The 27,950-nt window shown below is 58.5% G+C and overlaps 8 protein-coding genes across 8 annotated transcripts; 3 read left to right on the forward strand and 5 right to left on the reverse strand.

The window, feature by feature from the left end:
* Positions 1-483: 483 nt before the first annotated feature.
* Positions 484-7,518, reverse strand: FA10DRAFT_264507 (hypothetical protein). The gene is made up of 3 exons (XM_025520674.1): positions 4,225-7,518; positions 826-4,154; positions 484-750 (listed from the first exon to the last, which is right to left on the reverse strand). Exons 1-3 carry the CDS (start codon positions 7,234-7,236, stop codon positions 711-713), a joined length of 6,381 nt encoding a protein of 2,126 aa, XP_025381107.1. The 5' UTR covers positions 7,237-7,518; the 3' UTR covers positions 484-710.
* Positions 7,519-8,615: 1,097 nt separating this feature from the next.
* Positions 8,616-12,094, forward strand: FA10DRAFT_264508 (hypothetical protein). The gene is made up of 2 exons (XM_025520675.1): positions 8,616-10,077; positions 10,167-12,094. Exons 1-2 carry the CDS (start codon positions 8,926-8,928, stop codon positions 11,898-11,900), a joined length of 2,886 nt encoding a protein of 961 aa, XP_025381108.1. The 5' UTR covers positions 8,616-8,925; the 3' UTR covers positions 11,901-12,094.
* Positions 12,055-16,427, reverse strand: FA10DRAFT_237600 (prokaryotic type I DNA topoisomerase). The gene is made up of 12 exons (XM_025519114.1): positions 16,234-16,427; positions 16,049-16,104; positions 15,766-15,987; positions 15,522-15,700; positions 15,288-15,457; positions 14,989-15,229; positions 14,848-14,929; positions 14,422-14,785; positions 13,979-14,355; positions 13,474-13,915; positions 12,355-13,413; positions 12,055-12,288 (listed from the first exon to the last, which is right to left on the reverse strand). Exons 1-12 carry the CDS (start codon positions 16,259-16,261, stop codon positions 12,155-12,157), a joined length of 3,354 nt encoding a protein of 1,117 aa, XP_025381109.1. The 5' UTR covers positions 16,262-16,427; the 3' UTR covers positions 12,055-12,154.
* A 62-nt stretch (positions 16,428-16,489) lies between these two features.
* Positions 16,490-17,969, forward strand: FA10DRAFT_264510 (D-isomer-specific 2-hydroxyacid dehydrogenase family protein). The gene has a single exon (XM_025520676.1). It carries the CDS (start codon positions 16,671-16,673, stop codon positions 17,868-17,870), a length of 1,200 nt encoding a protein of 399 aa, XP_025381110.1. The 5' UTR covers positions 16,490-16,670; the 3' UTR covers positions 17,871-17,969.
* Positions 17,970-17,986: 17 nt separating this feature from the next.
* FA10DRAFT_35290 (hypothetical protein) lies at positions 17,987-20,071 on the reverse strand. The gene has a single exon (XM_025525451.1). It carries the CDS (start codon positions 19,964-19,966, stop codon positions 18,191-18,193), a length of 1,776 nt encoding a protein of 591 aa, XP_025381111.1. The 5' UTR covers positions 19,967-20,071; the 3' UTR covers positions 17,987-18,190.
* On the reverse strand, positions 19,875-20,806 carry FA10DRAFT_35286 (hypothetical protein). The gene is made up of 2 exons (XM_025525450.1): positions 20,078-20,806; positions 19,875-19,974 (listed from the first exon to the last, which is right to left on the reverse strand). Coding segments are annotated over exons 1-2 (516 nt in total). The 5' UTR covers positions 20,593-20,806; the 3' UTR covers positions 19,875-19,973.
* A 231-nt stretch (positions 20,807-21,037) lies between these two features.
* FA10DRAFT_264511 (putative methylcrotonyl-CoA carboxylase beta chain mitochondrial precursor) lies at positions 21,038-23,849 on the forward strand. Its single transcript, XM_025520677.1, has 5 exons — positions 21,038-21,956; positions 22,027-22,417; positions 22,479-23,039; positions 23,129-23,505; positions 23,580-23,849. Exons 1-5 carry the CDS (start codon positions 21,505-21,507, stop codon positions 23,584-23,586), a joined length of 1,788 nt encoding a protein of 595 aa, XP_025381113.1. The 5' UTR covers positions 21,038-21,504; the 3' UTR covers positions 23,587-23,849.
* Positions 23,579-27,785, reverse strand: FA10DRAFT_299253 (hypothetical protein). The gene is made up of 2 exons (XM_025524701.1): positions 26,565-27,785; positions 23,579-26,466 (listed from the first exon to the last, which is right to left on the reverse strand). The coding sequence occupies exons 1-2, from the start codon at positions 27,522-27,524 to the stop codon at positions 23,740-23,742; spliced, it is 3,687 nt and encodes a 1,228-aa protein (XP_025381114.1). The 5' UTR covers positions 27,525-27,785; the 3' UTR covers positions 23,579-23,739.
* Positions 27,786-27,950: the final 165 nt, after the last annotated feature.

Below are 27,950 nucleotides of genomic sequence, written 5' to 3' on the forward strand. Positions count from 1 at the left end.
GGAAGATCGAATGAGGCTGGAAAGGCGCCGGGCGATCTTGCGAGGGACGAGGTGCGCCTTCTCCCTTCTTGTCCTGGTTGTGGCCGGTGGGATTGCTCCGTCGTTGTCGAAGCCGGAAGCCATGACGGACGAGGCAAGGCACCGGTGGCTGCCCTTAGTTCGTTGAGGAAAGGAGGATGATAGAGTACGACGGCAAATTAAGCGAGAGACCGAGAAGGGGGAGAGGGGGGGGGGGGGGGGGAAAGAAAAAAAAAAAAACGCAAGATGGAGCACTTTGGCGGATGTGTCGGTTTCGCTGGCTTGACAAGCAACAAGATGATGAGCGTTTCCGATGAGGAAAGAGGAAGACACACAAGACATAAAACCATCATATCCATGTCCTTCAGGGCATGTCTCTAGTGCATGCACGGGGCCAAGCCCTGTGTAGCCCATCGTACACCAGCCGCGCAAACTTCGTCACATCACGCCACGCACGTCAGAATTCGATTGGACTAGAATTGCCACGGAGACCTCATCGACTACTTGGTGCTGTTGGTGTTTTGAGAAGGCGAGACAGGAAGAAGAGACTATGAAGAATGAGGAGGGTGACAAGAAAATACATGGTCACGAGGGCTTCTACACTACGAGGAGAGGAAAAGATGATGTGAGGGACAAAGACAAGAATGTGGAGAGGAGATAGAGAGATGAGAGCATAGGCGACGAGACGTCCATCAGTCCCCCTTGGTGAGCTTCTTGAGTAGGCTCGTCATGCTATTGGGGAGTGGAAGGACAAGATCTCGCGGTCAACAAATGCTCAGAATGATAAGCGCTTGAGGATCATCTCACCTCTTGAAGCTCAAAGGCTTAACGAGATAGCCGTCAGCGCCCATGGCGAACGCTTGTCGCCGGTCCTCGTCGGTGCTCCTACCCGTGAGGGTGAGAATCTTCGTCCGGACCTGGGCTGCGGGCCTGGAACCTCCAGGCGTGGCCACCAATGGCGCTCGCCCTCCGTTTGCTCTCACTTCGGCTCGGAAGCGCTCGGCTTCAATCTTACGAATCCTTGCCGTCGCCGCCATTCCGTCCAGCACGGGCATCGAGAGATCCATGAAGATGACGTCAAAGTGCCGTGACGGGCTCTGTTCAAAGATCTCCACTCCCTCGAGACCATTGGTGGCCTCGACAAAGTCAACGTCCATCTTGCTCAGATAGGCAGCCATGAGCCGTCGGTTGATGTCGTTGTCCTCGACAAAGAGAATCTGCAGGCGGTGCTTGGTGAGCACTGGCGGAGTCTTGTGCGACGGCAGAGCCGTTTTGAGAACAGCGCCCTCTGCGCCGTCGAGGCTGATCGTCGACCCAGGCGTGCCGGGCACCGAAGACGTCTGCCCGGGCCCCGAGCTTGCGCCCAGCTGCTGTTGATGGTAATGGTGGGCCCCAAAGTAATCCTGCGGCTCGTTGTCTGGCAAGACGCGGGAAGAATGAGGGCTCCGCAGTGGTGACATGAGGACGTGACGCTGAAGTCGAGGCTCGTGGTAGGTGATGCTCCTTGTCGGCAACAGAGGACGTGTGTGCTTGGTGGTGCTGCTGGGACCGACAGTGTCTGGCCTGGGTGTGGTGTCGACCGAGACGGGGCTGCCACCCTTTTGCAGCCGTCGATCTTCGGAAGAATGCCGCCGGATCAGGGAGACCATGTGCTGACCGTCAGGTGGGCCGGGCGAGATGTGGTGTGATGTCCTTCTGAGGTCGGCTAGATGTGGCCGTCGAGCCGATGCGGACCTTGAATGGGGTTGGTCGGCCCAATTGACAGTGGCTTTTGGCGTGATCGCCGTCGGCGTGGCGTCTACACCGGGAGCATAATTCTCCACATCTTCGTCCTCGTCATCACTGTCGCCCTGACGGCCGTCGTCCCTAATCCGTCCACCAATATAGCTGCCAGGCCTGGAGGAGCTACTGCCTTCTCTTTCAGGTTCCCAGCCGTTTCGAGGCGAAGGCAGGGGTGTCGAATGCATCGTCTCCTCCGTCAGGAAAGGCTCACCCGCTCGGGCACGCTCAAAGCATTGCAGGCAAAAGTCCGTCACCGCTTCCAGCTTGGCTGGGCCAGCTGGCTTGAAGAGCAAGCGAGCTACACCTCCGGCCTTTTGGTATGCATCGCATGCCGCTGTCACCTCGGCGTCGCCGCGGGCGCCCGTGAGGACGATGGCCGGCGGCAGAACTGCAGCGCTGTTCTTTGCCCTCCGAGCCTGAATGATCTTGGGCAGCAAGGTGACGTCATCATTGATGAGGACCAAGTCACCAGCCGCACCCACACTCTCCTCGACGTCGTCCTCGTCCTCGTCCGCAACATCCTCGAGGAGGAATCGCCACCAGTCGACATAATAACTGTTGAGAACCTCCTTGAGGTCGCTGTCTCCTCGAGAATCGCTCTTGAAGCCCAGCATCGTGATTGAACGTTGACCCTCGACGTTGAGCGCAGGTTGGTACGTGGTACCCTCAATGTCTTCTGGCTTGCACAGCTCCAATTCGCATGTGACGCGAATCTCAGTGCCCTGGCCCAGCGTACTCCAGACATCAATCTTGCCATTGATGGCCGGACTCTGGACGATGCTGTTGACGATCGAAAGACCAAGACCTGTTCCCGGACCAAGGTGATTCTCCTGTGTAAAGGGATGGAAGAGTTGCTCCTCAAGAAAGGTGCGCGAAATGCCCTTGCCCGTATCGGTGACACCGAGCTCGACGACGACGTGAGTCTCGGTGCTCTGGACCTCGCGCAGAGATACATGGACGAAGCCGTGGCTGGTGAACTTGAGCGAATTGCCGATCAGGTTCATCAACACCCTTCGAATCCCTCCAGCGTCGCACCGGACAAGCCAGCCATCCTTGCGCATCGATACATCGATGACGGTTTCGACGTCGTGCATGAGTGCCTTGCTATTGTTGCTCAAGCTGGTCGACGAGGGCGAAGATGACGACCTGGAGGAGGCAACCGAGTCGGATCCCTTTGCATAGGCACTGCCAATGCCCGACGACTGCTGACTCTCAAGCTTGCGGGCCATCTGTCCAATGAAGCTGCTCTCGCACACCTCTTGGACCAGTCGGACCAGATCGCTCCACTGCGACGGCTTAGACGCCGCCTGCTGGCTGCTGTGCATGTTGCCGCTGAGCTTTGTGAAGTCAAGGACGTGATTGACCAATTCAAGGAGAGATTTGCCGCAGGCCTCGACCGTCTCGAGATAAGAACCCTGCGTCGAGTTGAGCTTCGTTTCGGCCAGCAGCTCGGCGGCGGCCAAGATGCCATGAAGCGGAGTACGGAGCTCGTGGGAGATATTGGAGATGAAGTGGCTCTTCGCCTTGTCCGCCAACATAATGTCCTTTTTGAGAATAGCGCTCAGGATAATGGTACCCATTGCCCGAAGATACTGGAGCCCCGAGTCCTTGATGTCTTCCAAAGTCGGACCGCCCTCCGAGGGCTTTGAGTAGGCGCACAGGAGGGCGAAGGGTTGCTTGTTGAGGCCAAAGATGGGAACCAGGAGGACGTTGGACATGCCCGGTGGCAGAAGATGGCGAAAGGGCGCGGGCGCAAAGGGATAGTAGCAACCGGTGCGGTGGCGTCGAAGGAATTCGGCGACACGAATGTAGTGCGCCAAGGGCACGGGCTGATCTCGCCCCGCCGGCGGTGTGCACGTCTCCGAGGCGCCCAAGACCGCCATCGCGGGTACCGTCTTTTGCCCGAGCTTGCCATCATCAGCACCATCACCCATAGCATCGGGTGACCTGAGCGAATCGAGCGTCACCGGATTGTCAAAGCTGACGAAGGGCGTCACATCGGGATTCTGGTACGGACTAGGGAAGAAGATCTTGCTCCCACCGTCGTCTTCCTGCGGCGACGAAACGACGAGCTCAAAGTGCGACAGGTCGAAGACGATTGCGCCCGATGCACGCAGGGCCTCGCGCATGCCCTTTGCCGCAAAGGCATACACTTGGTGGAGCCCGTTGCCGTCCTCGCCTCCTTGCTGTTGCTGCTGTTGCTGCTGTTGCTGCTGTTGCTGCTGTTGCTGCTGCTGCTGTTGCTGTGGTTGCTGATCCTTGTCGTTTCCACCATCTGACTGCTCCAATTCGAGACACTCTCTTGTGAAAGTCTCGATCGAATGCTGCATGCCATCTCGAAGCCGTAGTTGAATCTTTGGTATTGAGAGATGCGGTCAGCTGTACTGAAGACCCAATCTGACTTGCTCCCACAACTAAACTCACAGTGTCTCTGATGAGATCCATCTCTCGCATCACGACTCTTGCAAATTCCTTGAGAGTGTGGCGCTGCCGGGGGTTAAACTCGGTCCATGGACGATCGTCGATGATGCAGAGACTGCCAAGATTAAAGCCGTCCGACGTTCTTAGAGGACTTCCTGCGTAGAAGCGAATGTGGGGGGGACCTGTAACCAAAGGGTTGCCCGCGAAACGCCAGTCCCTCTCCGCATCGAGAATGACCAGAGGCTCGTCGGTGGTCTGAAGGATGGCATGTGAGCACAGCGAGCAGTCTCGGCTCTGGGCCACGCGCTGAAGCCAATCAGGCGTGGTGAAGTCGCTGCTCATCGACCCTACCTCGGTCTGGAAGAACTGCGTCTTTTCATTGACCAGACTGATGAGGACCACCTTTGTGTTGAAGACGAGCTTGACCAAGTGTGCGATCCGATCAAAATTGACATCACCCTTGAGCTTGGGCGGGCCGTACCGTCGCAATGCCTGCCTTCTGTCGGCCTCGTCCGGCGGCAAGATGGCCGGCAGATAGCCGTGCTTCTTGTAGAAGAGCTCCACACGCTTGCCGACGTTGAGGTAATTCGACAGGCTCGGGCTGCTATTCGTCTGCCCAATGGCACCAAGCCGTTGCAGGGGCTTGGAAGCCGATGTTGGGCCTGCACCAGCTGCAACAAGCTCGGAATTAGTGCGAGAGCGCGTGTTGCCGCTGGGTACTGGCAGAGCTGCCGTCGGTGGCTCTATGTTAGGATCTGACCGATTCCGCGCTGCCGTCACTGTCGAGGAGGGTTCATGATACTGCTCCTCTGTCATCTGCCCACCTAGCGAGGGGACGCAGATGGAGCCGCCGCTGTTCTCTTGTTGAAGTCCCACCATGCTCACACTCGGATAGCTGTTGCTATGTGATGTGACAGCGATGTTGCCATGTGAGTCTTGAGAGCGTCGCAGGCTCGATCGTCGCCTCGCTGCCCTTCGTAGAACATCCAAGCTGCTCGATGCGAAGTCTTCTCCCGAGAGTGACCTGAGCGGTCCACTGACCGTGATGCCGGCTTCTTCGTGGATACGCCCTTCCCCGCTACTTGGACCCGCGTGCACCACTTCCACAGGACCTAACTTAGTGCCGCTTTGGCTGCGACGGAGCAGCGAGATCCCCTCAGGGGCCGATGTCCAGGCGTGTTTTGGGATGTCGTCCTTGTTGTCCTCTAAGAGCCCCGGCTCCTGGACTGGGGTGGGCAGGGGTCTCTGCGTCTGCTGACTACCTGCTGATTTTGATGGGGCGATGCTGGGAAGAGAAGCGCTGTTCGCCAGCGTCGAAGGACTCGCAGACGAGGAGACGGCCGGGCCGGGACCGACTGTGCGATAGCCTGCCCCAAGGTTCAGATCGCTCACCTGGGTGATGAATGTCGGTCTCGGCGCAGCAATTGACGAGGATGGTCCGCTGCTAGAAGATTGCGAGGGTCGTGAGGTTGAGGGTGACGAACGCTCACCCTCTCTGACCGAGGATGGGAACCAGACCGAGTCGTCCGTCTTGGGCTTGGGTCTTCTCTCTGAGGGTGTCCGCGAAAGAGTTTCGACTTGCGAGCTCGACCTCCCACCACCGATGCCGAGATTTGACGAAGCAGCTACCGAGCTGGGCGACGTCGAGGCCCTATTGTCGTTCATTAGCTTCTGAGCCGTGTCGCCCAGGGTGGCCGCCATGCCGATCTCGGGCGCACTCGAGGTGACGAGCTGGATGACATTGAAGGGATCGGTAAACATTGTCTTGGAGCTTGACAGCGAAGGCTGGCCGCCCGTGGCTGCCGTGGGATGCGAGGGACCGGCAATGGCTTTGCGGTCTGCTTGCTTGTCCTTGGCCGGAACAGGAACGCTGGCCATGCGCTCTCGAGGCGAGGGGGGTGCTTCAGCGCTCGTCTCAATTGCATCTCCGAAGAGGAGGGCACTGCTGATGGTCTGTTGCGGCGGCGGCGGCGGCGGCGTCGTCGTCGTCTTGGACTGCGCAGCCAGTGCGGCTGGCATCGTACGTGGGGACACAATCGAGGCGGCTGCAGCAGAGAGCTTGCCATCGATGTCTGCCTCGTCAATATCTGGATAGGTGAGCGAGGGCCTGCGTATCGAGCCAGAGGGCGAAGATGGATCTGAAGGCGGTTGTAGCACCTCTTCCGAGCTGATGACAGTCGACGCGCCCGGGATGGCGTTTGAGCGTCCGGGAGGGTGGGGCAGCTGCACCGGGTTCCACCGGCCTCGCGCGTATGCGTAGACAAAATTCGCCCAGTCGTAGTTGCCTGCCCGTGCTGGATCTCTTTCCCAAGGTGCTGTCGATGACAGCGATGATGTCGACGGCAAGGCATGCGAGTCGGCGGATGAGGGCTGAACAGCATTGCTCTTGCCCAACAGCGCCTGCGCAGCAGACGAAGAGGTCTCGGCGACTGGGCTGGTGGCCATGCCAGATCCCGGAAGCTCCCTGACAGACCCTTCCGGCGGCGACATCATGGGCGGGACACGCACCTGATCCCAAAGCGTGGCGCCCTCTGCAGCTGCTTCTCCCTCGGCCGATGTCAATGTTGCCGAGAGCGTTGCGGCTGATGATGTAGAGCCATGCGCCTGATCGCCTGTGAGGGGCGGCGAATCGACGGCGTCTCCGTTATTGCTGCCCCCTGCGCTGCTTTTTGGAGTCCTCGGAGCTGCCCAGGAACCCCTCCAACCCCCTGCCCGTCGGACAGCCGAGGAGCCACTCATCGCATTGGCCCCAATCGAGGATCGAGCCGAAGTCAAGCTGTTGGCGACCTGGAATTTGGGCGAAGCAGGTGCTGCCGTGGAGGTCGACTGTGAAAGCCTAGCTTCCTTGAGCTTTGGGCTCGTCGAGGTCGATGTCAGGGGGGTGTGCATGACCGAGGCCGAAGTGGAAGAGGGTGAGACGGCTGCGACGCCATCCTGTTCCTCGTCGCCTCGCCCAGGCCCGCGCCGCAAGGCACCGTCTTCAGAGGGCGAGGAAGTCTCGCCGTCAGGACCCATGCAGTTCGCGCGCTGAAAGAGCGTGATCACGACCGAGAGGAGTGCGACGGGGAAAGACCGGGACGAGTGCTAATATAGGCTTGCAAGCTGGCCATGCACTACCGCTTCGCTGAGCTTGGCCCTGCCCCTCCACGCCTCTGTTTCTGCACGCCGGCTGTCTCTGTCCACCCGCTCCTTTGCCTGTATTCTTGCAACGGCTCAAAGGTAAGCGGTGTACGATCGCGCAGGAACGGCGGTTTGTTAGCTGGTAAGAGGGTTTGAGGTCGGTGCTTGGATGAGACGAGAGGTGGAGAGACGAGACGAGCAATACAAAAATGACAGTCCGGCCACAATTGTATTAAAATTACCATCACATTAATGATATCTCAGAATTGGTTAGATCCTCACCGCCTGACTGCAACGAACCAGGCTAGGCTTGCCTGCGCTTATTCAAAGGCCGCAATCACCGGGCCTCGCTGTGGTGGCGGTCGCTGCGGTATCCTATTAAAACATGCTCGTAGCAAGAGCGAGACATTCGTCCGCTCCAGGTGCTGAAGGCGGAGTCGTGGCGAGGAAATCGTAGATGCAAAGAAAGCATCAAAAGGGAACAGTATCGGGGACGCGGCGGCCAAACGATGTATAACGGAAGTAGGGTTGCAAACCTTCTTTCTCTAAACCCTGGCAAGGGACGACGGACTCGAGCTTCGGACTTGCCTTAGACAGATGTCGTACATCGATGTCCTGAGCGGGCAGCAGCGGCAGCAGCAGCAGCTTGCACGCGGAGCCTTGTCCTGACCAAGGCTTCCGCCAGCGCTTTAGTCAACGAAATGCGACGGCAGTCGAGCTCCGAGGGACCATGATGCAAAGAAGACCAGGACACAGGGAAGGGCAGTAGTGCTCGGCTATCTCACAAGAACATTCATTCCAAAGCGTACGTTGAGTGTCACGAAAAGGTGCTGGCGAGATGTTGCTAGCTGCTGTAGAGGGTTTGCCTGTTTTGTTACTCTCCATTTGGCAGCACGCTGTCCTCTTTCATCCCATACAACTGTTTCCTTTTGATGCCTCGACCTCATTCGAAGACTGCTTTTCTTCCGAGCCTTCTGAGTAGGTGATCCTTCAGCACCACGGAGCGAAACCTTCACCCGACTTTTGGCCTGTGACAACGCCCCTGCGAGAAGCCGATTCAATTTCATGGACACAAAGAGATCGACCGTGCCAAGCTGTCCCGTTACAAGGGGACAAGGAAAGGGTGGGGGTTAAGGGTGGAGAGCGAACAGGGCGCATGGATTTCTTTTCAACGACCCGGAATCCCAGGGTGGGAGCCGGGACATTCGGAGTAGTACCTCTGCATAGCCTTTGCAGGCCATCTTTTCAAATTTCGATACTGCTCTAGCGCCTTCTTCACTTTTTCTCTCCGTTCGTCGCATCACTACACCTACCTACCTTCGACCTTCCCCCCACTCCTTTCCACCTCGCTCCATCCGACGTCTACTTCAGCGTATCGACGGTCTCAGTGGTGGATCACGTGTGGAAAGTGCGCCGAGGTCCTGGTTTCAGCCGAATCACGCTTGGGCTGAGAGCAAGCGAACAGGAAGACAAGGAGGATAAGAAAAAGCAAGGGAAAATTATAGAGAGAGAGAAAAAAGGCTGCCCGTATTCGAGGAACCACATCGTTCATCGACGGCATCCACGACACAGCAGTGGTACGACATGACATCGTCTGTCGGCGGTCCTGAGGGAGGTCCTTCGTCTGCTGGCCCATCCTCGCCCTTTCATCAGCTGCCGCCATCCCATCCACAGCAGCAACCGCAACAACAGCAGCAGGGCTCCTCGCACGGCAGCAGCGCGACGGCCGCTGCATCGTCGTCGTCTTCTACCAACGCAGCGTCCAACGAGACTTTCAACATGGGCTCGTTTGACTTCGGATCCGATTTTAGTCTGCCCACAAGCTTGGATGAGCTGTCCATCTTTGGCGCCGTTCCTTCCAACAACAGTCAACAGACGAGCCACCCGGCATCATCGACGGCGAGCGGAGCGACCGTTTCCAACCAGGCCAGTCCAAGGCAGCCCTTTTCCCCTCGGATGACAAAAGGGTCTCCGCATCGGATGCAGTCGACGGGCAGTCGAAATGGAAGCCCACATCCACTCTCAATGCAGCACGGTGCTGAAAGCGACGCGACTACGACGCGAGGCAGCGGCTCCGCCCTGAGCGATGAGGACTTACAGGGTCTTCTTGCCGCCATGCAACAGCAGCAGCAACAACAATTACAACATAGAGAGCAGCCGCAGCAACCGCAGCTCTTTCAACACCAGCCGGCACATCAGCGACAACAAGCGACTCAGATGCTCAATGTACACGCGGGCACTCAGCTGTCCGTAAGCGACCTCGAGAAGCTCCTCGTCGAAAAGGAACAGGCCGAGAGAGTCCAGCAGCTCCAGACGCTCCTTCTTCGCCAGCAGCTCGAGGCTCTGTCGCGGCAGCAGAGCTCTGGCTCCGATCATCCACCCAATCTGTCGTCTGTCAACCTGGCTGCGCTGCTTCAGCAACAGCAGAACCTCCTCCGCAACACGAGTCAGCAGAGCCCGACGGCGCCTTCATTCGGCTCCTTTGGCGGTGGAAGCGCGGCTGGTAGCCTCGATGCCTCAACGTCTCAGGCCTTCTCGTCCCAGGCGTCTCAAAAGGGGATGCATGCCATGTCACAGTACGGTCTCATCACCCCACTCAGCTCTGGCGCCTTTAATTCTCGTGATACGGCCGCCCACAGCCAGCAGCAGCAGCAACAACCCTTTATGTCACCCCTCAAGATTCCTGCCGGCTCGCAGCCCAGCGTGGTGGACGCCGGCCGTGTCTATGACGCAAGTGTGAGTTGGATCTCTTTCGATGTTTGTGTGCTCGTCTTTGCGTACGGCGCTCATATTCTCCTCCCTTTTCGTGCAAACCCTTTTCACAGATGGTCAATGGCGCATTTACGCCCCTAGAATCGCCAGCTATCACGCCTGCCAGCGTGTTCTCAAATGCGAGCAACGCCACAACGACAGCCGATCTGTTTTCGCCATTAACATCACCTGCCCTCCGGCCCCAGTACTACGGCTCTTCGCACGATGCAGTCATGGCCTCGCCCCTTCAGGGCCCGGTCCAGCCTGGCGGCGCAAAGGGTGGCCGTCTCAGCGGTCGGGCAAGGACAAAGGCGCCGGGGATGAGCCCTCACTTTGGTCCGCAGAGCAAGAATGCGACGCCAAACGCTTCGCCTGCCCTCGGACCTACGAAGCCTGCATCCGTGCCTCGCAAGAACCGAAGCACTACTGCAGAGGCCAGAGCAAATCGCGCACGGCCGTCACCGCTCGTCAAGCCGAGCCAACCACCGGCGTCTGTGGCTAAATCGAGGCATCGGGGACAATCTGGCTCCAGCTCCGCTGGCCTGCCCAGTCCTGCATTCGCAAGCTCAGCTAACACAGGATCGAGGCGCAACTCTGGCTCGCAACAGCCCCCCACTGAAGGGGACGCGTCCAACGGCGGAGCCTCTCATTCTCGCACGGCCTCCAACCAGACACAAGTCAACACGTTCACCTCCATCCTTGGGAGTGCCTCCAAGCCGATGGATGCCTCGCCTAGCGAAGGGGCTGCGTCCACGCCGTCCCCCATCGATTTGTCCAATTCTCAAATGCCACCCCCCTCGAGCAAACCAATGACGCCGAGCAGTATCATGGGAATCCAGCAGCAGTCCCAAGGTCGGGCGTCGTCGAAGTCGAGCAGCGGGAGCAGCAATGGCAGATCGAACACCTCATCGACGGCCAAGGGCGGCAAGGGTAGCAAGCCCTCTGCTTCCTCGGAGAAGAGTGTCTCCTTTGCTCAGGACGGTCACAAGAGAGTATCGAGTGCGAACGGCGAGAAGACGAGCAGCACCAGCCCAGGCGCCCTGGCTAGCATCCTCCCCGGGGGCATTTCGCCCTCTGATCGAGAGTCGTGGATGAACATCAAGTCTTCGGGCGGCGGGTTGGAATCGAGAAGGACCTCGCACAAGGCTGCCGAACAAAAGAGGCGAGACTCGCTCAAATTCTGCTTTGACGAACTTCGGACAATGCTACCTGCCATCACACTGGACGATGAGGCACCCGGGGGATCGAGCCTTGGTCCCGACGGGAGAATAGAAGATGAGGAGCAGGAAGTGTTTGACATCGAGCAGGTGGGCGATGCCGAAAGCGCTCGAATTGCAAATCGTGCCATCAGCAAGGTGGCTCTGCTACGACACTCCAATGAGTACCTTATCCGCCTCAAGAGCCGCCTAGAGCGGAGAGACGAGGCCTTGGACGCGTGCCGCAGAGAGATTGCCGAGCTGAGAAGGCGCTTGGGCCTCCCGCAGCTCGAAGAAGGCTTCATGTGCGTTATGGAAGATCAGACGTTTCCGCAGCAGAGGCCATATGGAGAGGAAGACTACAATGATAACGAAGGGAACGTCGACGGCAATGGGCTGCAGCAGTCACAACAGCAGCATAACACGGCCAGAGGCCACAATATAGAGTCGACAGCTGCCCCAATGACGCACGATGACGACAAGATGATGGCTGGCTTTGTACACGCGCAACACCACGCTCAACAACATCATCAGCCGATGGATGCCGCCGCTTTTAGCTATGCGACATCGGGGACTTCGCTTGCTCACAACAACAACATGGACATGTCTTGATGCCCATTACTTGGCCTCTGTTGGATCCCATTCTCTAGTAATTTGCTAGGATTATCCTCTGTCGCTCCGTTTACGTTGTTAAAATCATCCAGGAGGATTACCCGACACCTCTTCTTTGCTCACAGTTGGCCCACTTGTAGTTGTTCACCGTTGTCCTTCTTCTTTGCACACAATGTTGAACAGTATCAAATTCTTACAGAAGGCTCCAACAGTACTGGTTGAAGCAGAGTAGCCATTTGCTACAGAGACGATGATCATCGGCTGCTCCCTCGGCCCCTCTTCCTCGGCCCGCCTCTCGTCGTGCGACCTCTTTTTGCACCACCCCTGCTCGTAAATGCCCTCGCTGCTCCCTCTTGCCGAGCCTCGCTGCAGTCCGACGACCAATGTCCTGCCACGGGGCGTTACGTCAGCCGGTGATCGATGTAACGATACGAGTCGCTCTAATGAGACTCACCCTCTTGGCCACAATTGAAGCACGTCCCCACGCGTTTGCTTCGACCACCTGCTCCTCCTCTGTCGTCATAGTGGAGACCCTCGTCTTCGCTGTTCTCATTGTTGTACATGTCCACGTCGACTGCGTGCGAATTGCGGGCTCTTCCGCCCGCCCCTCTCTTCCGAGACGGCGCTACTGATGGTCCAGCTGAGGCAGCGTGCGCCGAGCAGTTGCTGGCCCAATGACCCTCGCCGCCGCAAGTGAAGCACGTCCCAGACACTGTCCCGCTCGGACCGCCTCTTGCAGAACGACTGCTGCCACCAACACCATTGCCACCAAAGGTAGCCGCACGGGAAGAGCCTGTTGCGCCATCCGACTTTGGCTGGGGACAGGCGCTTGCCCAATGCCCTTCTTCTCCGCAGTTGAAGCAGCTCTGCCCTGCTAGGTCTCTAGTTGGGCCCTGTGCAGCCCGTTGTTGTTGTTGCTGCTGCTGCTGCTGCTGCTGCCCTGCGTCAGTACCCTCGTCCGCCCATGCGAAGAATTTGCATCGTGTGCGTCCGCTCAGCTTCGGACAGGTGTAAAAGAAGCGTCCCTTGTTCGGACCATCCTTGAATACTTGATTCCGCTTAGCCTCCTGGCCGCACTCGCACTGAACCTCGTTTGACGCTAAGTTGCTCGAGGCGTTCATGATGCTTCGGTAACGATCCATCGTCGAGTCCGTCAGACCTCGAGCATTGCTCTCGTCAAGAGAGCCGGAAGGCCGCGTGTACGGAGGAACCCTCGCGCCAGATGTAGCAGCCTCATCGCACCATTCAAAGAACCCGCATTCGGTCTCGTCGCCCTGCTGTTTGGGGCACCTCCAAAACATCCTTCCCTTGTTTGCCGATTCCTTGATAACTTTTCTCTGAACAGCGGCCTGACCACAGCGGCACATGGGAGTGTGAGCGTCTGCTGACTCCCGCTCTTGGACGCGGTCGGCAAACGAGGTTGATTGACCAGGGTGGAATGTTTGGGTCCGCAGCGGCTGCTGACGGGGGGCTGCAGCTGGAGCATGGGAAGGAACCGGGACATCGTCATCGTCTGTGGAAGTATATAATTGTGAGCTCTTCAGCAAGATCTGGCCGTGCGCCCTTCGCTCACCGTCATCAATCTCAATGACCTCAATCTGAGCATTTGCGCTGTTCGAGGAAGCAGAAGATGTGCCCATTGCACCATGATTTCCGCCACCTGATCTGATTCTTCTTGCGTCGTCACCTGGCCCAGGTGCAGAACTTTCGCCTCCCGTCTCAACGCCATCGAGAACACTCCACAAGTCCTCATCATCGATTACTTCGAGGTCATCGTCCAACGAGAGTAAATCGTCTTGTCGAGGTTCATTAGCAGTGGAGGACGCAGCCGCAGCCGCCCATTCAGGTGGCGCAGGTGGTTCTTCGCCGCGAAGGTATCTTGCCATTTGCAGAATGACCCTCTCGATGCTACCGTTCGCCTGCGTGTAGACGGCACGATACTCTTGCAGGCTCTGCTGGACCATTTGTGCCTTGGTCGTTTCACCCTCGCAGACCTTCGTCATGGCCTCTTCGGTCTACACATGGCGAGACAACAATCGTGAGGACGGAAGTATATGGGAGACGACTTGTTGACTCACCTCTCGGCGTAATAGGGGCTTGCACAAGCTCTTATTGCCTGCAAAGTTGATGTCGTTGTAGCCCATGACAAGGCCCATACCAAGCGTCGAGGGTACAAGGTACTTGATCCTCCCCTCCATCTGTGCCATGACGTATTCTCGCTCGATAATCTTTGCAATGTGCTCTGCAATCGTCGCATCCGTGCCGATGCCATTCCTGTCCATCAGCGAGACAAGGTCGGCTTCCGTCAGGAGCTTGGGCCGCGTCGTCTCGCCTTCCTTCATTGTCAATTCCGTCGGCACGAAACGCTCACCCTCTTCGAATTGTGGCAGACCTGGTCCGCCCCACGTCTCGTAGGGAAACACATCGAGGAAGTTGCGCACTTGGACAACAATGCCTAGTCAAGTAGCAAGACTTCATCAGATCGACTTGATAGACCTTTAAGAATGAGAGTCAGACGTACCAGTGGCCGTAAAGAGCTCGCCGGCAATCTTGAGGTCAATTTTTGTTTCCTCGCCAATGGCGTCCTTTGAGCAACTTGCCAGAAAGCGTCGAGTCACATACTCGTACACCTTCTTGTCATCCCCTGTGAGGCCGTTTGCATGGGCGGTCGGATGAATGGGCGGATGGGCTTTGTCGTTCTTTTGCCCATTTCGAGGCTTGTCAAAGGCACCTTGATCGTCGAGCAGCTGACTGGCAAAGCGGCCCCAATCAGAGTCGCTCCTCTGTTTTCCGACCAGCGTCTTGAAGTCAAATTGGGCGTCGTATTGGTCAGTCTCTGTACGAGGATACGAGAGAAAACCTCTCTGGTACAGCTTCTCTGCAACCTGTGGTCGGATGAATGCGTCAGTTTGGTGCTGCCGTCGGTCACAACCTGAAGATGACGCACATCGAGGATCCGTTTGGGAGCCATGTGCAGGAGGCGACCACCCGACTTTTGCAGCTCGACAGTTGTCAGTGGCCGTGGTTTGCTGCAAAAGCATGACAAGTCAGCTTGCATTACAAAAACAAGTGCAGCTGGTGTACCCACTACTTGCGCGTCTGCTTACTCGTCACCTTGATGACAGTAGCCTCTGGGTCGCTCTTGCACCTGTCAAAGATTCTCTTGACCTCGGCCTGCACAAAGAGGTGTTTGCGGGCCCAGTGAAAGGTCACATCGATGGGAGCCTTGCGGTGCATGACATGGATGTACCAGAAGGGCTCCGGGACAAACTCGCTGTGCTTGATGTACTGATCCACGACAAAACCCAGGGTTGGAAACTGACACGGACCTGTGTACCACCATCAGTGGAGGAAGGCTTGAACGGGGCGCTCCGAACAGGATCTCACCGTAGCTAATGATCTTCTTGTCAAGCTCCTGGAAATGACCTTGGAGCGTCAAAGTTTGCATGCGGGTAAAGGCTGATCCAATGCGCAGATCTAGCTCGATTCTCGCCTCGACGGCATCGGCGGCAGCCCAATCGAGCGCCACGGGATTCTGGGCGGCATGGTGGATCTGACTGTAGTGACCAAGCAGGACCAGTCAGCCATCGGGAGAAGGCGAGAGCTGATCGGAAGGCTCACTTCGCAATGATGGCGCTGAACCTCGCTCTTGTCACTTCAATATCCCTCTTCACCCTCTGGCACTCGCGCACGACCTCTGCGCCGATGTGTTCGCCTTCGCGATCGCAGTCGGTCCAGATCATGAGCACATCAGAGCTTCTAGCCTCGTCCTTGAGGTTCTGAGCAACCTTTTTGCAGTCCTAGGAGATGGAGAGCGTGGGCAAGCAGTCGTCACAAAGGACGCTTTTGAGCATCACCTACTCACCTCACTGACAAAGGACATGATAGGCGCCTCGAAGAGAGCCGTGGGGCTGCAGCTTTTCCATTTTCGGTACTCGTCGCCAAAGTCGTTGCTCATGAGGTGGCCACGGACACTCGTAACGACCATATCGACCCACCCATTGGCCCGATGCCTCCCAAATGACTGGCCAGGGGGCATGCGGTATCGGAAGCAGAAGTTGCGACAGAACTGGTCTCGGCCAGGCCGCTGCGTATGGGGGCGCTGAGTCTGACGTTGCCAGTCTGTATGCGCGCTGTGTGGTACTCACATTCTGTAGCCCATTGCCGCTGGACAAGATCTCCGAGATGGACTTTGCAATCGAGGCTGCGAAGTTTACCCACAAAGGTCAGTCTCGCCCATGCGGAAGCAGATGAGGGCAGGGCGCGCAGCAACAGCTGAGGTAGCAGCAGCAGCAGCAGCAGCAGCAGCAGCAAGCACGCAGCACGTACGTACGTTTCTCAGCGACGCAGAGGATCTTCATCTCCGCGCAAATCTCTTTGCCGCCGCATCGCAGTGGCCTGAGGTCCTAGCGGCTACACGAATCCCGTCTGGTTGCTCGTGCTCGACTCTTTGGCCTTTTCGACTCTTCTGCCGGGGCGTCGGTGTTGGTGGATTTAGCCTGTCAACGCGTACGGTCCAAGACCGAGAGCCGGAGCGGAGGTGTTGGATTTTTCTCTCTTTTGTCTCGCGTCAGACCGCGTCTGGATCGTGTTAATTCCGGCGGCTTTGCTCGCAGCAGCACAGCAGAGCGCGTGCGCACGCTGCGCCATAACCGCTGGAGACGAGGAACCGGCAGGATGGGGGCGGTCTTGATGACTGGACTGGACAGGGGCGAACCCACATCTACGTAGTCTTTCCCTCTCGCTCTGTCTCTCTTCTCAACGTCCAACATGTCTGCTCCTACTACTGCTGCTGCTACCGCCTCCGCCGCTATGCGTCACCTCCGCGTGGCCGTGCTCGACGACTACCTGGGTCTGGCCTCTAAGCACTTTGCCCACTTTTCCACGCCGTCTGCTTCCACAGTGGCCAGGGCGAGGGCCGATGTGACCATCTTTGACGACACGCTGCACTCTGTGGATGCGCTTGCCGCGCGTCTGCGCCCCTTTGAAGTCGTCTGCACCATGCGCGAACGCACGCCCTTTCCTGCGGCCCTGCTCGAGCGGCTGCCCAACTTGCGCCTGCTACTCTGCACGGGCACCCAGCACTCGCAATTCGACATCGAGGCTGCATCTGCGCGCGACATCATTGTGGCCACCGCCACGGGCCGCGGTGTCAGCCCCAAAACGGGCACAGCTTCGTCGTCGGCGTCGTCGTCGACGTCCCCTGGACGAGACATTCGAAAGGGACGCAGCCACCCGACGACGCAGCACACATGGGCGCTGCTCCTCTCGCTCGTCCAGAATATTGCCCAGGACGACGCGAATCTAAAGAGGTCTCCACCGTCGCAGCAGCACAGCGCGGCGTGGCAGACGACGACGACGACGCGCCTCGAGGGAAAGACGCTGGGGATCTGCGGTCTCGGTCGGCTGGGTGCAGCGACGGCGCGACTCGCCGTCATTGGCTTTGGCATGAAGGTTCTTTGCTGGAGCACGAACCTGACGCAGGAACGGGCCGACGACGCGGCGTCGAGCGTCAACTTGCCCGCATACAACAAAGCCAGTGGCCAGCCGACATTCGAGGTGGCCGCGAGCAAGCGCGATTTCTTTGCGCGCGCCGACATTGTCAGCGTGCACTACGTCCTGAGCCCACGCTCGCGCGGCCTCATTGGTCAAGAGGAGCTCGGCTGGATGAAGCCTACGTCCTTTCTTGTCAATACGTCGAGGGGCCCCCTGGTGGACGAAGCTGCCCTCGTCGACGTGCTGAAGCGTGGCACCATCGCCGGCGCGGCCCTCGATGTCTTTGACGTCGAACCGCTTCCTGGCGACAGTCCCTTTCGCAAGAGTGCCGCCGAGGGCTGGAAGAGTCGGCTCGTCATCACGCCGCACATGGGCTACGTCGAGGATGACATCATGAACACCTGGTACCAGGAGACCGCGGCCAACGTCGACAACTACCTCGCAGGCAACGAGGTCGCCGACCGTCTCAATTAGCAATTCTCTGCTCCGGCAACACACACACACACACACCCCACCAGGGCTTGCTCCTGCTGTACATACTTACGAAGTGATACAATTACGAGAAAGATTGCTATATACACATACAGAGAGACAGAGATATAGAGATATGGTCAGGGGATCTGAGTCTATTCTTATGAAGGCTCAATCGCTTTCTGTACCTTTCCCAGGCTGACAGACAGCAAGTAGCTGTAGCACTACACCACAGAGAGATAGGTATACTGGATTTCAAGAGGGGTAATAATAAGAGTGTATGTGTGAGATCGCTTCGTACTTTACAACACAACGACAGAAGATCAGCAGCCACCGCCGCCACCCCCACACCCTCCGCCGCCTCCGCCGCAGCCTCCGCCACCACCACCGCAGTTGCCGAAACCGCCCATGGCCACGAAGCCCACGCCGCTGTAGGCGGGATAGCCAGAGCTGCCCATGGTCAAGCGGTTGCTTTCGATATTCATGACACGCGCAAATCGGTCGTTGATCATGGACGCCTGGCCACCGAGGCACGCGCCTGCCCCCACAGTATCGAGGCCGCATTTGCCAGGGACAGCACCACCTGCTTCATGAGCGGCAGGGATGTAGAGGAAGGGTGCCATGTTGGCGTAGTCGCGCTTGAAGGGATTGTCGTGCTGCTGCCGGCCATCTCGAGTACCGCTGCCGCTGCTGCTGCTAGCCGACATGACCTTGACGCTTTTCTCTTCGGTCGTATCTTGCTTCTCTCGCACTGATTCACTATCTTCTCCCACCTGTACAGCATTGTGGGCGCTCGGGTGTGTAGGAATGGATCCTTCGGGCGCCTCCTCTGCAGCCTCGCCCGCATCGTCTTCATCGTCGTCATCTCTCGCCCTTGACTTTCCCTTGAGCTTGGAGAGAAGCTTCTTGGCCGTCGCAAACTTCTTTCGGTGCTCCGCGCAGCCGCACCACGAATACGGCTGGTCATAGAGCTTCCGCCAAAGGTCGGCTGTGTCCTGGAATGCGTCGCCCAGCCGGCCCTTTTCGACTTTGTCATCGTGGTCGAGAAAGCGGCCGAGCAGCCGGAAGCAGTCGGTGTAGTAGTCTGGGCTGAGCTGGTGCGTGTGCCAGGCCAGGTCGATGTCGAGCGTGGGTGAAATGAATGCGGTGGGATAGCGAAAGGAGAGATTGAGCCAGCCATGGTAGCGCACGATGGCATTATCGAGTCCCTCTTGGAGCTCTCTGCTCGGCAGCTGGCCAGAGAGCCAGCCGAGGCTGTCCATCTCGTCGACGAAGCCAAATTGGCGCTGGACGGCCGCGACGAGATCGAGCGAAGCTGGACTCAGAGGGTGGCTGTCGATGTAGTAGCTCATCATCAGGCTCACACGCCTGTGCAGCTGCTTTCTCTGGGCCTCATCCAGACCCGGCGAGAGTCGATCATAGATGGACTTCGAGATGGCTTCGATGTCGTACCGCTCACTTTCAAAAGCCGCTTGGGGTGTCGTGGCCTTGCCCTGCTCGATCTTTCCAATGACATCGACCGTAGAATCAAAAATCTTTTTGCCCCTGGCGTCCTCGTTCGTGCCCGATAGCTTACGGTTGCTCTGAACTAAGCGATAGAGAATCGGGTTGTAAGGGTCCTTGTGAAACGGCTTGCCGTTGGCCTTGCTGAGGACGCCGCCACGCATGCGCCAGCCGTTGGTGTCGGAGCCGCGAGAGCGCCAGACATTCATGTCATCAAAGAACCGTTTGCCCAGCAGCGTCTCCTTTCGGATCAGGAGGCTGCACGATGGACATTTGATGCTCCAGTCTGGCTGGGCTGCCTGCTGCCACGAAAGAGGCTGCTCCGCCTTGCATGCAGAGTTGGGGCACCGCACCACTGTTCCCTCGAGCGAGACTGCTTCCTGTGGCGAGGGTAGCGGCTGTGCATCGGCACCAAAGGGGTCAAAGGCAAGACCGGTCAAGCCTTGCCAGTTTCCGCGAGCGTCGTTGGCAATGATGTTAATGCCGTCGCCCTCGAGCCGCCGTGCGAGTTTGGCAAGAGGGAATCGAACGCGGAGAAGCACGTAGCGCGTCGGTACAAGGTGTGCGTCTTCGATGTACCGCGATGGATTGAGCATGTACGAGTCTGCGGGTAAAGGGACAGGGAGGAGGACGAGGAGGAGATGATGGACATGTCAGCTGCGCCCGTGCACCCGGCGAAAAGAGAAACCAAGAAACATCACTCACGCCAGATCAAGGCCACGTCGAGGGGCGGGAGGAGATTGTCGGGTACCTCGAACGGTCTCGGCTCGGGCTCATCGTCGAGCTTGTTCAGTCCGTCTCGAGAGAGGCCAATAAGGTGAGGCGTAAGGATCAGATTGCGAAATCGAGGCCGAGGATCGGCACGGGTGTTTGTGGGCGTCAGGACCTTTTCAAGGTACACTTCGAAGCGGTGCAGAGCCCGGACCAGAAAGGTGTTCCAGAGGCTGGCGCTGTTGGCCTCGTCGTCAAAGGCTGGAGGCGACCCTCGCTCCGTCGTTGATGTTGAGGGGGCCAAAGGCAACGACGACTCCTGATCGCTCTCCTTTTCCGAATAGGCAGGTGGCGCATCTCTCCGCGTCGTCTCTTGCGAGGCACGTCGGCGAAGCGCCTGGAACGCGGCGAGAAGGCGAAGGTGGTGGCGCAAATCCTCGCCGGCAACAACGGGCTCATGGGCATAGTAGCCGATATGGAACTTGCCTCCTTTTCTACTGTAGCCCACCATCTTGCTCTTGAAGGAAACAATCCAGTCGTAGACTTGCTAGTGATTGTAGCTCAGGATGCTGGGATGCGTGGGGAGCTGGCTCATTGCTGGAGAGCGAGAGTCTTTATAAATACAGTCGCAGTCAGCCCGTGTTCAGGAACTGACGAGATCGTTATCCGTACCTCGCGGTACTTGGCCACGCTCTGATTACTTTAGTCTGATTTTGCAGTTGAGGCGGTGGCGGCTAGTCTTTTTTTGTGCCCTGTTGTGACGTTGCTCTCTCTCCACTGATTAGGTCACTGCTCATGCGCCACAAGGATACAGCCGCCCGGTGCTCAAAGCATACCGGCGGGAATACTCGTTCTATGCCTCTTTTCGATGAAGCGATCACGGCTCATCCCGGCCTCTATCTTGACTCATGTGCTCTCCTGTTTCCGCCGTGTTCCTGTTTACCCACATCTCCCTAGACCCTGGCATATCTTGCCTCTTCGCGTTCTCTTGCCTTTGCCCGTGAACGTGTGGCTGGTACAGCCTCCTGAGTGGAGGGTGACGCAACCATAGTGATGGGAAGAGTACAGCCACCCATGCTCTATATACAAATCGACATCGGGTGCACAATGATTTGCCAAGGTCCGGTCGAAAGGACGCTTCATCTGCACCCCAAGTCGGGCCATGGCTTTCTTGATCAGTATCCCGAGCACTTTGCCGCCCAGTTTGTCAACGACTTTCTTGGTTGATGGTGTGACCGTTCGTCTTGAAATCAATCAAGCAAGCTCGCCTTTCTAATATCCCGCCTGAGTCGAGCTTCTCTTGTGTTGGTCTCGACACTCGACGCTCACGGAGCGGCGCGCGGATTCCGTGGAGACGCGTCCGTCTTTGGAAAATAGAAGAGGAAGATGGCGGGGTAAGGCCATGTCCCCAGCGACAACCACCATGCCGACGGCGCTGGCTGCTAGAATGGCGAGGCGGGGCTGCCTGGCCCTGCCTCTTCTTGAGGGGAGACTTCTCCAAAGCAAGCAGCGGCATGGTATCACACTGAGGCTCCACAGCACCAGCAGCAGCGAAGCAACCGCCACGTCGGTCCTCGCAAACAATGTCGACGCAAATTCGGCAGACTTCGAGGCCAACCGAGCTCACATGAGCGGTCTCATTGCGGATCTGGACAAGCTGCAGGGCCGAATTGCGCTGGGAGGACCCGAAAAGGCAAGGCTGCGGCACGTCGGCAGAGGAAAGATGCTGGCGCGGGATCGCGTCGGTGCGCTCCTCGATCCTGGTAGTCCTTTCATCGAGGTGGGCAATTTGGCAGGGTGGAACCTGTACGAGTCCGAGGGCGAAGATGCTGTTCCTTGCGCTGGTGTCATTGCTGGCATTGGTCTTGTGGAAGGGTGAGTTACCTTGAGCAGGCCGAGGAAGAGTAGCAACGCAACATCATCTGAGATCAGCTCCCTTCCTCAGCAACCAGACGATGGTCGTAGCAAATGATCCGACAGTCAAGGCTGGCGCATACTACCCCATCACTGTCAAGAAACACCTCCGAGCGCAACGGATCGCGCGCGAGAATCGGCTGCCGTGTGTCTATATGACTGAGAGCGCCGGTGCTGCTCTACCATACCAGGCCGATGTCTTTCCCGACGAGCTGCACTTTGGCCGCATCTTTGCCGAAATGGCCCAGATGTCGGCCCTGGGCATCCCTCAGATCTCCATCGTGCACGGCATATCTGTTGCAGGAGGCGCCTATGTCCCCGCCATGGCCGACGAGACAATCATCGTGAGAAAGCAGGGGACCATCTTTCTTGCTGGTCCACCCCTTGTCAAAGCGGCACTTGGCGAGGTCGTCGATGACGAGGTGAGTCGTCGCGAGTCTCAGTACAGGACAGGTCCTTTGAGCGCTCACACCTGATGCTCAGACTCTCGGAGGGGGCGAGATGCACTCGAGCGTCAGCGGCGTGACGGACCATCTGGCCATCGACGATGCCCACGCCATTGCCCTTGCTCGCTCCGCCATGGCCAACCTGGGTTGTGCCTCTTCCTCTTCACGATCGGGAACATCACCCACTTCGCCGCCGGTTGAAGAGCCACTGTACGACGCCTCGGAGCTTGATGGCATCGTTCCCCCCTCGCTGCGCCAGCCTTTCGAGATGCGCGACATCATTGCCCGCCTTGTCGACGGATCTCGCCTTCATGAGTTCAAGCCCCGGTACGGAACCACGCTCGTCTGCGGCTTTGCCAAGATGGGTGGCCAGCCCTGCGGCATCCTTGCCAACAATGGTATCCTCTTTGGCGAAGCTGCCAAAAAGGCTGCCTCGTTTATTGCCCTGTGCAACCAGCGCGCCATCCCACTCGTCTTCCTCGTCAATGTCACCGGCTACATGGTCGGGGCCCGAGCTGAGCGCGAGGGTATCGCAAAGGACGGCGCCAAGATGGTCAGGGCTGTTGCATGCGCAGATGTGCCCAAGCTCACTGTCATTGTAGGTTGACCATGATCCCTTTTCCTTCCCTCTTTTCCCCTCTCCCTCTCCTCCGTCGCGGTGCAAGGCTGACTGATGGTCGCATACAGGTCGGCGGAAGCTACGGGGCCGGTAACTACGGCATGAACGGACGTGCATACTCGCCCCGCTTCCTGTGGGCCTGGCCAACGGCGCGCGTGGCCGTCATGGGCGGCGAGCAGCTCTCGAGCGTCATGTCTGGCGTCTCCTCGTCCTCTGCAAACGGCGTCTCGGACCTGGCAAAGAAGATCGACGACCAGAGCTTGCCCCTCTACGGCTCGGCGCGGCTCTGGGACGACGGCATCATCCGTCCGCGCGATACGCGCGCCACACTCGCCCTCGCCCTCGACGTTGCCTGCCAGGGCAGGGAACGCAGCTGGGACTGGCAGAGGCGGAGAAGCGGACACGTCGCCTGGGACGGAAACGGTTACGGATCGGGCGTCTTTAGGTGAGCGACGACCAGCTGCTGCTTTCTATCAAACTTTCCTAGGAAAGGGGGGGGCTGATGAATTGTCATTACAGAATGTGACACGATGGGAAATCCTGCCTTGAGCGGAAGATCACACATCTACAATACGTCGTGCTGAGAGAGAAAAATGTCCATATACAATGTTACAGAAAGCCTTTCGCACAGAGGCTCACGTTCAAGCGGGAAGAAAGGATAGTGAGAAGAGCTGGCTCATCAGCCGCCCCATTCGTAGCTCTCCGTAACAACATTGATCTGTGCCGAGAGGTCGCCCTTTCGGACCCTGCTGGGGTCAATCTGCCTTGCCACGAGGCTCCTCACGAGCGTGCCCAGACTCTGAGGTCCACAAGTGGCGACCAGCACCCTGCCTGCGCTGTTGTGAGCCTCTTGCCGTATGATGCGGTCCAGCTTGGGGTAGCCGGGCCGGGCAAGCTCGGCCACTACGCGCAGGTCCATATCCTCGTGAACATCGAGGTCGATGGGTGCGTCAAGGTGCGACAGATTCGTTTGCAGCTCAGCGCCACCGTGGAATTTCTCCTGGCCACCACCGGGACCGACGACTAGGTTTGCAGTGGATGAAGCGTCACCGTGGAAAAATTCGGAGGCGGGTGGGGTCATGGCGCCAGAGACGTACGCGTGACGGCCATCTGGTGTCCTGGATCTCATGTCCCAGGAGGAGGGCGTCACATCGCCAGGCGTGAGTGTGGAGGAAGACGGCTCCATATAGGGCGTCGACGTGCCGCTGTAGTCGCCAAATGGCGGAAGCTGGTGAGGAGGCGGCATGAGCTGGTTGCGCGAGTAGAACGTGTCGGCGCTAGATGGGTCAGCTCGAGACTGCTGACGAGAATGGATGCCTATGGACCGATCGCCCAGGTCACGCTCCTCAGCAGCAGCATTGAGAGGGTCAAGTGGCACTTCTTGGTCGTGTATCGCCCTCTGACTGGCCATCTGCATAGCCGGTGATGACAGAGGTTGTTGTGGTTGTTGTTGTTGTTGCTGCTGCTGCTGTTGCGACGGACTTGCAGACTGCATGCGACTCGCTCCCTTGCCCCGGCCGGCGCGCTTCATCGTCGCCTTTCTCGTCGCCGCTCTTCTAAGTTTGCCCTCCTTTCGCAGTCTCTCATTGATGTCCCTCTCGGCCGCCGACGGTACGCTGTAGTCTTCGCCTTCGAACTGTGTGAGATCGTGCGCATCGTATTCGTACTCTTCCTGCTCGGGACCTTCGGTGAAGCGGGCCTGCTGTTGGTAGGCGCCGTCGGAAGAAAAGCCGCCGCCTGGGTGGATTGCGTCCCCGTGCATCGACAAGGTCAGGTCATCGCGCGAGACGGGCAAGGAAGAAGGTGTGGATGGCGCAAAGGGCGTTCGTGGCGGTGAGAGCTCGTAATGCGTCAATGGGGCTCCTCTTGCTCGGGCCGGGGCTGCCAAGTTGTTAAAGTGCGTCACATAGAGCTCGACGAGGAGCTGTTCTGGCGAGACCATCTCGATGCACCTGCGTAAAGCCGATGCGATCCATTGCAGGTGCGAGAACTCGCGAAGCATCCAGACGAACCTGATTCTCTGCGTCTGAAACTTGCTGTCCCGCCTTGTCGCGCCCGTCATGGCCGCGCAGAGGTATTCGAGCACCGACATGCCAAAGCTGATTCCGGAGCCACCACAGATGATGACGACGGTCGAGTGAATACCCCACCGGGTCCTCTGGCTTGACCCATACGGACCATCGACGATGGCGCGCAGGTGTACACCCGTCGTCGTCTTGCGTACGCCATTGGGTCCGACGACCTCGGCGGCCGCTTGGATCTGCGCTTCTCTCGTCCGCAAGACGTGGTTCCAGAGGTGAAGGGTGAAACCCTTTCTGGCTCGGAGCAGCAGGACAATCGTCCTCTCCTCTCCCCTTGCCTTTGCCAGCGGTTGGGCAGACTCCTCATCGGCCGTGGAGACGGGGTAATTGATGTTGGAGGCTGAAGCAATCGTGAATGGATGGCTCTCCCAGAAACGAACGGCAGGCACGTTGAGGTTAATGTACTGGCCAGGCGCCCAAGAAATTCGGTTTGGCGTTCGAAGTGTCAAGCGCAGCGTTTTCCCGGGCAACAGTTGCACGAAAGCAAACCCTGGCTTGATGAGGGCGGCCACATCTGCGGGCATCGCAGGTCTTGGACCCCTCCTGGGGATCGGCATCGTGTCGCTCGTCATGTGTCTGGTGTGGTGTGAGTCATGGCTATGCTGCGCGTAGTGGTCGGCCATGCTGTGCGGCCTGTCGGTCGCAACCCCAGCTTGGTCTTCGAGGGTGTATCGAACAGGTCCCGAGGACTCTTGCCCGAGAGTCGCCCTCGTGGCGGCGTGTGGCGCGTCTGCCGGATTGTAGCTGTCGATGACGTCCATGACGGGGTCGTAGCGCGCGCTATTCGATGTCAGGCGGCGTTTCGAATCGCCGAACTCGTCGTGTTGCCAGGCTCCAGGGCCCTCTGCCGAAGAGGGCGCCAGCGTGGCTCCTTGATGGGGCAGGGGAGGCACCGGTGAGGCCGTCTTAAACGACTCGCCGTGCATCGTCTGGGACGAGGCGGTAGAGAATTGGCCGCCGTGGGCATTGTGGCTGTGGTACCTCGTTGCCGATGAGCCATAGCTGCCCTTTTCGCTGTTGCGATGTGCCTGGTGCGACAGATTAAAGGAGCCATCAGAGTCAGAGGCGGCAACGGCAAATTGAGGTTTGCGTCCAGCAAAGCCCAGGCCATTGATCCAGGCCGTTCTCGTGGCCATGCATACACGCTCGGCGGCCCAGTAGATGAGCGTGGCCCACATCCAAGCACCCAGCGGAGGGTGGTGGAGCCAGGCGGCCACCATGAAGCCGATGACGCAGATGACATGGACGACATAGAAGATTTCGTAGTATCGGGACCGCATTGGGCTGATGGAAAGGAGGATGAGAAGGGTGAAGAAGATGTAGGACTGGAACGGAGGTGGGTCAGCTATCCTTTCGCGTACACGGAGCGGAACAGCCATGATCCAGCTCCAGCGCCGGATCCACGACGACGACGACGACTCACCACAAAGCCCCATCGGAATCTGGTCCAGAGAAAGACAAAGGCCCAAATGTTGGTGCCAAAGGCTTGGTCCTTGTCGAGCTGGACGCTCCAGAGGACGACGTGTGCGGTGGCAAAGGCCCAGAGCACCCTGCCACCCCACTTGTGCATGAAGCTGAGCCGGTCAAAGCCATAGCCACCAAAGATCTTGAGTGAAAAGATGGCGAACGGCACCTGCCGAAGGGCCGTGACGAGGATGAAGGGCGTCAGTGCATTGGTCATGGCCCCCGTGCGGCCGCCGGCAGTCCACCAGGTCCGGTAGGGCAGCGTCAGCGATGGTGCCGTCGTGGTGACGGGATGGTACTGGCCGATGCCCCATTGGAGCCTTCGGTACAGGCCCTGGGTGTTGACGGGCAGGCTGTTGTTGGGCCAGCTCTCGGAGAGGTCAAACATGCCGGCCGAGGGTCGGATGTAGTCTGCGCCCACAAAGGTAAAGATGACGGGGACAATGACGAGGGCGGCCAGGAGAAGCATGCGCCCAAAACTGGGAAACGTAAAGATCTTTCGCTTCGTCGGCACGCCCTGCCGATGCGGGGCCGACGTGTTGAGGACCTGTGCCGCCACATTGGGGGGCAGCGAGAGGCCGAGATTCGCGGTGCGGGCTTCCTCCTCCTTTGCCCTCTTCTCTGGATCCGACTTTTTCCCCAGCTTGACCACCCTGCTCTTGATCGCCCACCGGTTCCAGGCGGCGCCGATCCACGTCTGGTCGACGAGGCCGAGGTGCTGGAGCAGGGCGGCAAAGACGAGGATGGCGGCCATGACGATCCAGGTGAGGTAGAGGTAGCGCTGCGAGGGGACGCTGAGCATGTGGGCGTTGAAGTATCCTGCCAGGTACGTGCGTCGATTGTCGTCCTGCGTTGCGCATGAGCCCGTGCAGTACCCGCTCCCGGTCCCCTTTGCGGGAGGGACATAGACGGACGCCATCTCGCTGCTGCCCGGAGACCGACACGCAGACACACTCTCTTCTCTTTTTCTAATGAGGCGCTGTCCTCATGGATGCCTCTTTGACCACAGATTTGGCCTCGGTCGAGCAGGGAAGGATTCGCGTGCGTCGGGGTGATCCGGCCGCGTTACTGTCGTAGCCAAATCGGGTGAGAGAAGAGAGCCAGTCAAGACTTCAAGCACCGTCTATGCACGAGGAGCGGGGGTTGCCAAGACAGAAAAGAGCGAAGTGGGACGACTGGGGGGGAGGGGGGGGGGCGACGACGACGGCGGGGGCGGCGGGGGCGACGATGACGAGCTATAAAGAGGACGAGGAAATGAGAACGGAGAGTCAAAGACAGGCAGCGTAATGAAGAAGGGAAAGGGCCGTTGTCGTGGTGGGGTCCAACCTCGCACCGCACCTGCCGA

This window comes from Acaromyces ingoldii (assembly GCF_003144295.1).
Source record: "Acaromyces ingoldii strain MCA 4198 unplaced genomic scaffold FA10scaffold_1, whole genome shotgun sequence".
NCBI lineage: Eukaryota > Fungi > Basidiomycota > Exobasidiomycetes > Exobasidiales > Cryptobasidiaceae > Acaromyces > Acaromyces ingoldii.